Below are 11,150 nucleotides of genomic sequence, written 5' to 3' on the forward strand. Positions count from 1 at the left end.
GACCCCAGCAACAAGTGTCCTGTGTGCCTGCTATGTCTCCTGCAGCTACACCAAGCTGATGCGGCGCCTCATGGTGTCTGACACCATCCGCTGGTCCCGCAACATCTATGTCGAACACATCACAAGCCAGTGCCAGTACATCAACCCCACCAAACCAACCGCCACCCGGGTTGAACCAGAGGGGCCTGAACTCCACTCTGCACCTAATGGACTCTGAGAGCTATTCTCAACCATGGCCTACTCCACTCCACCAGGCAAGGACCCCTGTGATAGGGCGGGATGATTTGAGTGACTTCTTTGTTCAACCCACCCCCTTCATCATTGCTTCCTACCTTTGTTTGTACCTATCTTCTTTTCTCTCTCAGCCTCCTGACCCCCTCTCTCCCCTTCTCTCACCCTGCCCCCCACCCGCAGGCTTAGATGCCTAACATTGTACTTAGGTAGCCTAGTTGTGTTCTTCTCCTCAACCCCATCCCTCTTATGTTAGGTCCTCGCTTGGCCACTCTGTATTTCCCTTATGGCCTTGTCATTCTTGTTTTATGATTCTTAACATTTTCTAAGGATGCAGTGTTTCTCTGGAGGAATCAGTGAGGAACAGAGGGGTTGTCCAGGTGGGGAGGTATCTACTCGGGTGCTACCCTTTGTAAGGAACAATAACGCCATCAGGTGATAGTGACAATCTGCGAGACGGACGGTCTGTGTGGCTTCCACAGTGGTTTCAGGGAGACGGGAAGCCCAAGCCAGGGCTACAGTCGTCTCGTCCCGCCGGCGCAAAGGCAGAGAAGTCATAGCGACACTGTAGGGGGAGGGAATCGCAATAGCTGCCTAGTCGCCTGCGTCACACAGCGCTATTACTCCCGCATTCCCGCGCCAGCGGCCCCGCCCCCCACGAGCTATTCCCTGGCGCAGGCGCGGTGCAGGGAAGTGCGCGCAGCGGGGCTGGTGCCGGCGGCGATGATGCAGGGCCGGGAGGCGGCCGAGGACGTGCAGGCCTCTAAGCGGGCTCGGCTCTCCGGCCTTCCCGAGGGGCTGTGCACCCCGGAGAAGCGAGTCTCAGCCTGGCGAGCCCCCGCGTGCGCCGAGCTCCATCTGCGCGACTGGGATCCCGAACGTGTTTGCGACTTCCTCGGCCGCAGCGGCTTCCGGGACCCCGACCTGCTGCGCCGCTTCCGAGGTGCTGGGTGCCGCGCGCTTCCCGCAGCGGGGCGGCGAGGGGGGCCTGCAGAGTCCTGCGGCCGCCCGTAGTTTTTGCAGGGTAGGGGTGGGAGGCCGCGGGCGCTTCAGCTTGGTCTCCCAAGACCCGCGGCTTGCGCCGGCAGCGCTGCCGGGGTGCGCCTGAGCTAGCGCGGCTCCAGGCCGGCGGGGACTGAGGGGCGGGGGCCGCGTGCGCCGGGCAGGCCTTGCAGCGCCCCTGCTAGGTTGGCGCAGCTGCGGGCGCTGCCAGGAACGGGCGGGTCGCTTTGCATAGCAGGAAGCGTTTGGCCACGTCTGTGCCTGTCCCTCGAGTAGGCGGTTTGTTTGTGTGAGGCTCGTCTGCTGACTCCTCTGTGCTTTGCTGTGTCCTGACGTGTGTGTACACGGACTTGAAGTTGTTTCTGCTGCTGTTTAGGTTTGTATCCCACTCTGTCCGGAAAGGCTCAGGGTGGCTTACAGCACTTGACAAAACGCATAAGAAGCAACAAGTTTGCAAGCCACAGCCAAACACTTTAAAAACCCCACCCCACCCCAGGGACACCCTTGTGTCCCTGCCTAGCATGTAGGGGTGATCTGTTCCCCTCTTCCCCAGTATCCATCCTGAAGCCACCCTCTTCTACAGAGGGTCTGTGGCTGTTCCTTAAAATGCTTAAATTCCAGAAATTAAATTTAAAAACCTGTAACAGGGAAATAGTAGAAGGAACCTTTATCCCTGCCAAATGGATACCTTTCCCTGGAGGCCTTGCAGGCTTCTAGACTAGCTGGGTTAGCTCATATTTTGTACCGTGGCAATAGTGGAGCAATATTGGGATTTTATTGGTGTTTCTTTTATTAGTTTCTGAGCAATTTAAACTTGGATTTATAAAACCTTTTAGTTGAGAAGAAAAATTTGTACTTGCACCTCAAGGCTGTGTTGTATAGATGTCCTGATGTAGTGGGGTTGAGATGTGAACTCCACACCCATGCACCTTTTCCTTAGGGTGTTAGAGCTGAAGCCTGACATTTCTAAATGTGAACATTACCTTTTAACTGCTGCTTTTTTCTAAGAGAAATTTGAAGCTACTCTTAGTGTGAAAAAAGGGTATCTGCACCTGGGTAGTCAATGTGGAGGGACGTGGGCAGTGGGGTTCCACAGGGCTCGGTCCTCGGGCCCGCACTGTTCAACATCTTCATCAGTGACTTGGACGAGGGGGTAAAAAGCACCCTGTTCAAATTTGCTGATGACACTAAGATGTGGGGGATGTGGGCACTCTAGAAGGGAGCAATAGGCTACAGTCGGACCTAGACAGGTTACAAGGGTGGGCGCATGAGAACAGGATGGGATTCAACTCTGACAAGTGCAAAGTGATGCACCTGGGGAGGAAGAACCAGCAGCATACCTACAGGCTGGGGAACTCCCTTCTTGTCAGTACAGAGGCAGAAAAGGATCTTGGAGTCATCATTGACTCCAAGATGAACATGGGCCGGCAGTGTGGGGAAGCAGTCAGGAAGGCCAACCGCATCCACAGATGCATCTTGAGCAGGTCCAAGGAAGTGATCCTCCCCCTCTATGCGGCACTGGTCAGGCTGCAGCTGGAATACTGTGTCCGTTCTGGGCGCCGCACTTCAAGAGGGATGTGGACAACATGGAGAAGGTCCAGAGGCAGGCCACTCATATGATCAGGGGCAGCAGGGCAGGCCTTATGAGGAGAGGCTACAGGACCTGATCCTGTTCAGCCTCCAAAAGAGAAGGCTAAAAGGGGATCTAGTGGCCTGTTACAAACTAGTCAGGGGGGATCAGCAGGCACTGGCGAAGTCCCTGTTCCCCTGAGCACTGCCAGGAGTGACCAGGAATAATGGTTACAAGCTGGTAGAGGGTAGATTTAGGTTAGATATCAGGAGGCGCTACTTCATGGTCAGGGCGGCTAGGATCTGGAACCAACTTCCAAGAGAAGTGGTGCTAGCTCCTACCCTGGGGGTCTTTAAGAGGAAGTTAGATGAACACCTTTCTGGGGTTGTTTGACCCCAGTAATCTTTCCTGCCATGGCAGGGGGTCCGCCTAGATGATCTACTCAGGTCCCTTCCGACCCTAGAAACTATGAATAGGTATCCTGTATGATAGGTATTCCAGGTCTACAGGACTGTTACCTTCTCTCCTTCAAATTGCTTGCACCACAAGTAATGTGCTATATAGGTAGATGGTCAATATGTTTTGATGGTTTGATATGTTTGTTCTTCACTTCATTTTGGAAGGAAAAAGTTTCTCTCCTCCACCAGTCAAACTGGTGGCTCTTGCGCTGCATACAGCCTCCAGAGGGTTAATTTGTAGCCCTTGAGCCACCCAGCTGCTGCAGCCAGGGTCTTTGAGCTCCCTCTTCCCTCCTCTGGCTTCCACTTCTTGCCCCTGCTCCATAATTTTACATAATTTGAACTAAGTTTGTAGTGTTCATGGTGTGTACTTTTGATTCAGATCAGGCATTTTTACCATTGACCTCAGTACCTATGAGGATGAATTTGATCGCTTATTCCCAGTTCCTTGTTTCCGGTTCCTTTTTCAAAGCTAATCTAGACCCAATAAAAGCTTGTAATTAATGAATTACACCTCCTAAAGAGAGAGAATTTTGTTAGCTATGCATATGTACTAATTAATTTGTAAAATAATATCCCACATCAAGTACAGAGCCCTGAGTGAAGGTCAGATTAGGATAGGATTAAGGGGCAAAATACTTCTTGGGCCACTGCAAACTTCCTATTGATGCCACTGGGGGACTGTCCCAAAGAACTCTGACTGCAGTCCTGCCCAGCCCGAAGGACCAGCTTGCCAACTGACAGCCCTCATGCCCACTGTACTAAGTATAATGGCTTGAAATAAGGAACTGTGTTTTGGTCTGGGATTATGGCTAGAAGTCCTGTTTGGGTCATCCCACAGCATACCTCTGTGGCACCAAGAGGCTCTTCTGGACACACATGACCAGTCTTGCCCTGTCCAGAGCACAGTTTGTTCATGCCAGGCTGCTAACTGGCAGCCCCCTATGCCTACTGTACTAAATATAATGGCTTGAAAAAGGAACTGGCTTTTGGGTAGAGATTATGATTGGAATTTGTTTTGGGGCTGCCCCGTACTATGTCTCTGTAGCACTGGAGGACTCTCCTGGACATCTCTGGACAGGGTCTTGCCCAGCCCAGAGTGCAGTTTGTGTGTGCCAGGCTGCCGCTTGACAGTCCCCCCCTCCCCCCATGCCCACTGTACTAAGTATATAGGCTCAAATAAGGAACAAGTCTTGGCTGGGTTTATGGTTGGAAATTCTTTTTGGGCCACCCCACACCATGACTCTGTACCACCAGGGGACTCTCCTGGACATCTGCGGCCGGAGACTTGCCTGGCCCAAAGCGCAGTTAGGCTGTGCCAGACTGCCAACTGACAGGACCCCAGCCACTGCTATGTGTATGGACCCAAATAAGGAATTGGATTTTGGGCTGGGATTATAGCTAGATATCATTCTTGGGCCGTCCCTTGGCATATCTGTGTGGTACTGAGGGACTGTCTTGGACATCTCTGACTGGAGTCTTGCCCGACGCAAAGCGCAGCCTGGCCGTGCCAGGCTGTCAGCTCCCCATTCCCACTGTACCAAGTGTATATGCTTCAACAAGGCAGGCAAGGTTCTTCGAGTAGATGTAGTACCTTTTATTAGACCAACTGAGTAGTTTATTCAGTTCGTCTAATTAGAGCCGTCCCTAGGGGTGTGCAAGGCCTGGGGCATATCGGCCCATGCAGGGCTGGGAGGTGGTGAGCAGCCAGAATGCAGTGGAGGGGTGGCGAGTGGCCCAAGCACAGAGGCGGCAGCTGCGGCAAGGCCTATACGGTAGTGTCTGCGGGGCCCCCGAAAGCATGGGTCCTGGGGTGGATGCACCGATTTGCACCCCTCAGGGATGGCCCTTGGTCTAATAAAAGATACCACATCTGCTCAAAGAACCTTGCCTGCTTATGTCCTTAGTCCACTGCAGCTACAACCAAAAACCCAGCATATTCTTGAATAAGGAACTGGCATTTGGGCTGAGACTACATATTGAAATCCTTTCTGGGCCACCTGATGCCATGAATTTGTGGCACTGGGGGACTTTCCTGGACATCTCTGACTAGAATCTTGCCTGGCCCAAAATGCAGTGTGGCTGGGCCAGGCTGCTAACTGACAGCACCCCAGCCACTGTGCTAAGTATATGGACCTGATAAGGAATTGGCTTTCAGGCTGCGATTATGGCTAGAAATCCTTCTTGGGACACACCGTGGAATACTTCTGTGCCACCGGGGGACTTTCCTGGACATTTCTGACATTCTAGCCATAAACCCAGCCATGCTAGGCTGCTAACTGACAGCCACCCCGTGCCTGCTGTACTAAGTATAATGGCTTGAATAAGGAACTGGTTTTGGCTGGATTTATGGTTGGAAATATTTTTTAGGCCACTCCACACCATGCCTCTGTACCAGCAGGGGACTCTCCTGAACATCTCTGGCCAGGTTCTTGCCTGGCCCAAAGTTCATTTTGGCGGTGCCAACTGACAGCCCCCCAGTCACTGTTCTAAGTATAAAGGCTCGAACTACGAACTGGTTTTGGGGTAGGATTATGGCTGCAAATCCTGCTTGGGCCACCCCACACTATATGCCTCTGTAGCACCAGAGGATACTCCCAGACATCTCTGACCACAGTCTTACCTGGCCCAAAGCACGGTTTGTTCATGCCAGGTGTCTATCTGACAGGAGCCTCCCCTCGGACACTGTACTGAGTATATGAGTGTGGATAAGGAATTGCCTTTTGGGCTAGGATTATGGCTGGAAATCCATTTTGTGCCACTCCACAACATGACTCTGGCACCAAGAAACTCCTGCATATACCTGACTAGAGTCTTGCCTGGCCTAAAACGCAGTTTCTTTGTGCCAGCCTGCCAAATGACAGGCCCCTATGCTCACTGTACTAAGTACAATGGCTCAAATAAGGAACTGGTTCTTGGGCTCAGATTATGTTTGGAAATCCTGTTTGGACCACTCCACACCATGCCTCTGTGGCACTGGGTGACTCTCCTGAATATCTCTGACCGTAGTCTTACCTGGCCCAAAGTGCAATTGGCCTTGCCAGGCTGCCAGCTGAATGAGTCCCCCCATGCCCACTGTACAAAGTATATGGGCTCAAATAAGGAATTTATTTTGGACTAGGATTAGAGATGGAAATCCTTCTTGGGCCACCCCACACCATGCCTCTGTGGCGTCAGAGAACTCTCCTAGAAGCCACTAATCAGAGACTTGCCCAGCCCAGAGCGTGGTTTCTTTGTGCCAGGCTGTTAACTGGCAGCCCCCCATGCCCACTGCATTAAGTATACAGGCTTGAATAAGGCCTTTTTTTTGGACTGCAGGTGTGGGTAAGACTCCCTTCCCCAGTGACTTGGCCAGGTGGGAGCTTCCCTGGGTGGTTTGCCACTGATTGTGACTGTGATCCATTTTGAGCTACAGTTAAAGGTTAATAGTTAAGGTTTTGCTCAGGGAGTACCCCTGTAATAAACTTTTCCCTTGTAATAAACTTGTTTTAATTTAACATTGGCTAGTGAGTAAGCAGGTTGCTTTAAATTACAACACCCAGTTTTCAGTTAAATTACAAAGTTTCTGGGTGGCAGCTGGAGGTAAATGTGCAAAGCTGTTTAAAATTCCCTAGGGGCCTCTATACACATGCTCCCAAGTGGGAAGAAGGATCCTTTAAATAGAATGGCTCTGAGAGAGACTTTAATAAAAGCATCTTCAGTGTCACATGTATTCAGCATCTTGCACTTCAAAATACAGTGGGCATGGGGGGCTGTCAGTTGGTGGCCTGGCACGGCTTAGCCTTGTTTTGGGCCGGGCAAGACTCTGGTCAAGAACGTGGCACCAGGGGACTCCCCTGGACAGAGTCATGGTGTGGGGTGGCCCAACAAGCATTTCCATCTCTAATCCCAGTCCAAGAACAGTTCCTTATTCAAGTCATTATACTTAGTACAGTGGCTTGTGGGACTGTCAGCTGGCAGCCTGGAAAGGCCTAACTGCACTTTGGGCCAGGCAAGACTATGGTCAGAGATATTCAGGAGAGTCACCCAGTGCTACAGAGACATGGTGTGGAGTGTTTCAAACAGGATTTCTAGACATACTCGGAGCCCAAAAACTGGTTCCTTATTTGAGCCATGTATTTAGTACGGTGAGCATGGAGGCCTGTCATTTGGCAGCCTGACACAACGAAACTGCGTTTTGGGCCAGGCAAGACTCTAGTCAGGTATGTGCAGGAGTTTCTTGGTGCCACAGAGTCATGTTGTGGAGTGGCGCAAAATGGATTTCCAGCCATAATCCTAGCCCAAAAGGCAATTCCTTATCCAAGCTCATATACTTAGTACAGTGTCAGGGGGCAGGATGGGGGAGGCTGTCAGAATGTTGCCTGGCACAAACAAACCGTGCTTTGGGCCAGGTAAGACTGTGGTCAGAGATGTCTGGGAGTGTTCTCTGGTGCTACAGAGGCATAGTGTGGGGTGGCCCAAGCAGAATTTGCAGCCATAATCCCATCCCAAAACCAGTTCGTACTTTGAGCCTTTATACTTAGAACAGTGACTGGGTGGCTATCAGTTGGCACCTTGGCACAGCATAAACGCATTTTGGGGCAGGTAAGACACTGGTCAGAAATGTCCAGGGAAGTTCCCTGGTGACACACAGGCATGGTGTTAAGTGGCCCAGAAAGCATTTCAATCTATTATCTCAGCCCAAATGCCAATTCCTTATTCAAGGCTATATGCTTAGTACAGTGGGCACGGAGAGGCCCTCAGTTGGCAGCCTGGCATGGCCAAGCTGCGCTTTAGGTCAGGCAAGACTCCAGTCAGAGATGTCCAGGAGAGTCCCTTGGTGGCATGGGGTGGCCCAAGAATTATTTCTAGCTATAATCCCAGCCCAAAATCCAATTCCTCATTTAGGTCTATATACTTAGCACAATGGCTGGGGTGCTGTCAGCCTGGCATGGCCAAACTGTGCCTTGGGCCAGGCAAGTCTCTGGCCGTAGATGTCTGGGAGAGACCCCAGAGTCATGGTGTGCGGTGGCCCAAAAAAGATTCCTAACCATAAACCCAGCCTAAACTTGTTCCTTATTTGAACCCATGTACTTAGTACAGTGGGTATGGGGGGACTGTCAGTTGGCAGCCTGGCATGCACAAACTGCACTTTGGGCCGGGGAAGACCCTGTCCAGAGATGTCCAGAAGAGTCCTCCAGTGCCACAAAGACATAGTGCGGAGAAGCCGAAAAAGAATTTCCAATCATAATCTCTACCCAAAACCCAGTTCCTTATTCAAGCCATTATATTTAGTACAACAGGCATGGGGGGCTGCCAGTTAGCAGCCTGGCATGAACAAACTGTGCTCTGGACAGGGCAAGACTGGTCATGTGTGTCCAGAAGAGCCTCTTGGTGCCACAGAGGTATGCTGTGGGATGACCCAAACAGGACTTCTAGCCATAATCCCAGACCAAAACACAGTTCCTTATTTCAAGCCATTATACTTAGTACAGTGGGCATGAGGGCTGTCAGTTGGCAAGCTGGTCCTTCGGGCTGGGCAGGACTGCAGTCAGAGTTCTTTGGGACAGTCCCCCAGTGGCATCAATAGGAAGTTTGCAGTGGCCCGTGAAGTATTTTGCCCCTTAATCCCATCCTAATCTGACCTTCACTCAGGGCTCTGTACTTGATGTGGGATATTATTTTACATATTAATTAGTACATCTGTATAGCTAATGAAATTCTTTCTGTTTATGGTGTGTAATTCTCTTTGGGATGTGTAATTCATTAATTACAAGCTTTTATTGGGTCTAGATTAGCTTTGAATAAGAAACTGGGAATAAACAACCAATTTCAGCCTCATCAATCCCTGGTCTGCTATAATTTTTGTGTGTTCTGGGCTAAAACTCACTGTTGGTTGTACCAATTCTGAAATTTTTTTCTAAATGTAGATGCTGCAGGATTGCTTGGGGCTCAAATACTAAAATGCAGAATATTTTCAGTTTTTTGTGGTTTCCCAATGAGAATTTTTTAGATTAAACATTTGCCCAATTTCAGTTCAACAGTACTTTGCTGGAGTGTGTATGTTTACACATGTGATACAAACTCAAGATCATCTTTAAAAATAATCTTGTTTTAAAGCCAGGTGTATTTAAAACATTAAGCATACGTACGGGATATTATGAAAAACATTTTTGTTGAAATAAAATTTGATAAGATATTTAATATGTAAAAATGATAAAATTGCATTAAACAGGATAGTCATTTAGAAAAATGCCTCGATTATGATTAGGAAATGGCGTCACTAAAATCTTACATTTGGACCTCACCTGGCAGTTTTGTATTGAAACTTTGGTTGACTGGAGGCTAACTGTGCATCTTAGTGCATTTGAATATGATATTTTCCTCAAGAGGAGAGAGTTTAATAATGAAGGTGGAGGCACCTGAGTTTCAAATGTGGTGATCTCAGATTTCACTTTGTGGCTCATTTGTGGAATCTGGACTTGTTGGGAGGATGGGATTATGTTGCTAAATTAAAAGCTGAAAGGAGCAACACTTAAATGTTCTAATTATAATATATTCTCAAAGTTTAAATGTCTGTCCAAAAGCCAAGAAATAATTATTGTTCTTTAACTCCTTAGAAAATCAAATCAGTGGGTCATTGCTGCCTTACCTCACTATATCTCATCTTGAAAACTTGGGAATTGGGTAAGAACTTCTTGAATTTATATAGTAACGTATCAAATTTTTGTCAGCTTTTCTGTTGGAGAGCTTTCATTGTTTTAATTATAAGGATGCCTTTATTTCTCATTGACTTTGTTTAGTTGTCTTTTGTATGCCTCTTAAAGCAAGGCAGTGAATGTTTCATATCAAGTAAATGTGGTATAACCCTGATTATAAGACAGTCGTCCCTCCCCCCCCCCCAACAATTAGATTCTGTAAATGGAAATTTTATAATTTTTTTTTTCCAGGTATAGGATCTATTGTTGGGGATTTGCCTTGAAATTGTCCCTTGCCCACTCCTACAGCAGGGACAATAAATCTGGGTGGTGGGTAGGTAGCCCCTTGTCCTCTGCCCCTTCATCCCTACTGTCAGACAAGGAGACAAGAGAAAAATTTTAAAACACTGACAGATGAGCTGATGTATTTTATTTTTCTTTTCAAACTGGTGCAAGTTTTAGTACAGGTACTACCTTTAAGAAGTACCTTTGCGTAGAGGACAAACTATGCATGCGTGGCCAGCCCTATGCACATGTATGTGGTGGCCAAGCAGCAGTGGAGAGCAGTTTCCTCTGGGCTAGTCTATGCGGGTGAGGAGTGGAGGGAGCCCAGGGGATGCATTGTGGAGCTGTAGGCCCAGGGGACATGTTGCGGAGTGGGGGGGCGTGTGCTTAAGATTTCTGTTCCCACAGTGGGGTGTGGGGCTGCAGTCAGGCAGAACCAGCTCTGGGCAGGACCTGGTATGGGAGGGAGCGCCGCACTGCCATGGCTGCCAAGATGTGGTTCTTTTGTGCCCCCCACTGCTGCCAGGTGGGCAGGGAGTGCCTCACCTTGGAGGCCATGGCATCGTGACAGTCCTGCCCACTGGGTGCCTAGCAGCTCCTGCCCAGAGCTGATCCAGCCTGGCTACAGCCCCATACTCTGTGGGCACAGAAGTCTCTGGGGGGCCCATGCCCCCTCCAGCCTTACCACCATGTTGTCTGTGCCCCCTCCCAGTCCCCTCTCCCTTCCTACAAACCCACCCCATTCCCCTCACACACTGAAGGGACCGGGGAGATCATAGACTCAGTGAGTTGGAAGGGATCTAGACAGATCATCTAGTCTGACCCCCTGCCATGGGCAGGAAGGAGCACTGGGGGTGGCAGGGGTCATAAGACCCCAGCCAGGTGCCTATCCAGTCTCGTCTTGAAGATTTCCAGGGAAGGTGAGAG

The 11,150-nt window shown here is 49.7% G+C and overlaps 1 protein-coding gene across 2 annotated transcripts in view; it reads left to right on the top strand.

Annotated features, from left to right (window-relative positions):
* Positions 1-895: 895 nt before the first annotated feature.
* The window catches only part of SAMHD1 (SAM and HD domain containing deoxynucleoside triphosphate triphosphohydrolase 1), a 92,986-nt gene continuing 82,731 nt past the window's right edge, over positions 896-11,150 (top strand). Inside the window, exons 1-2 of one of the 2 annotated variants that reach the window (XM_019550751.1) lie at positions 896-1,174; positions 9,861-9,927. In XM_019550751.1, coding sequence (XP_019406296.1) covers positions 955-1,174; positions 9,861-9,927 — 287 coding nt within the window. In that variant the 5' untranslated portion in view covers positions 896-954. The remainder of the gene's footprint in view (positions 1,175-9,860; positions 9,928-11,150) is intronic. The other variant, XM_019550750.1, reaches the window with a different exon arrangement.

The sequence above is a fragment of the Crocodylus porosus genome, unplaced genomic scaffold, assembly GCF_001723895.1.
Source record: "Crocodylus porosus isolate Cpor-Errol unplaced genomic scaffold, CroPor_comp1, whole genome shotgun sequence".
Lineage (NCBI taxonomy): Eukaryota > Metazoa > Chordata > Crocodylia > Crocodylidae > Crocodylus > Crocodylus porosus.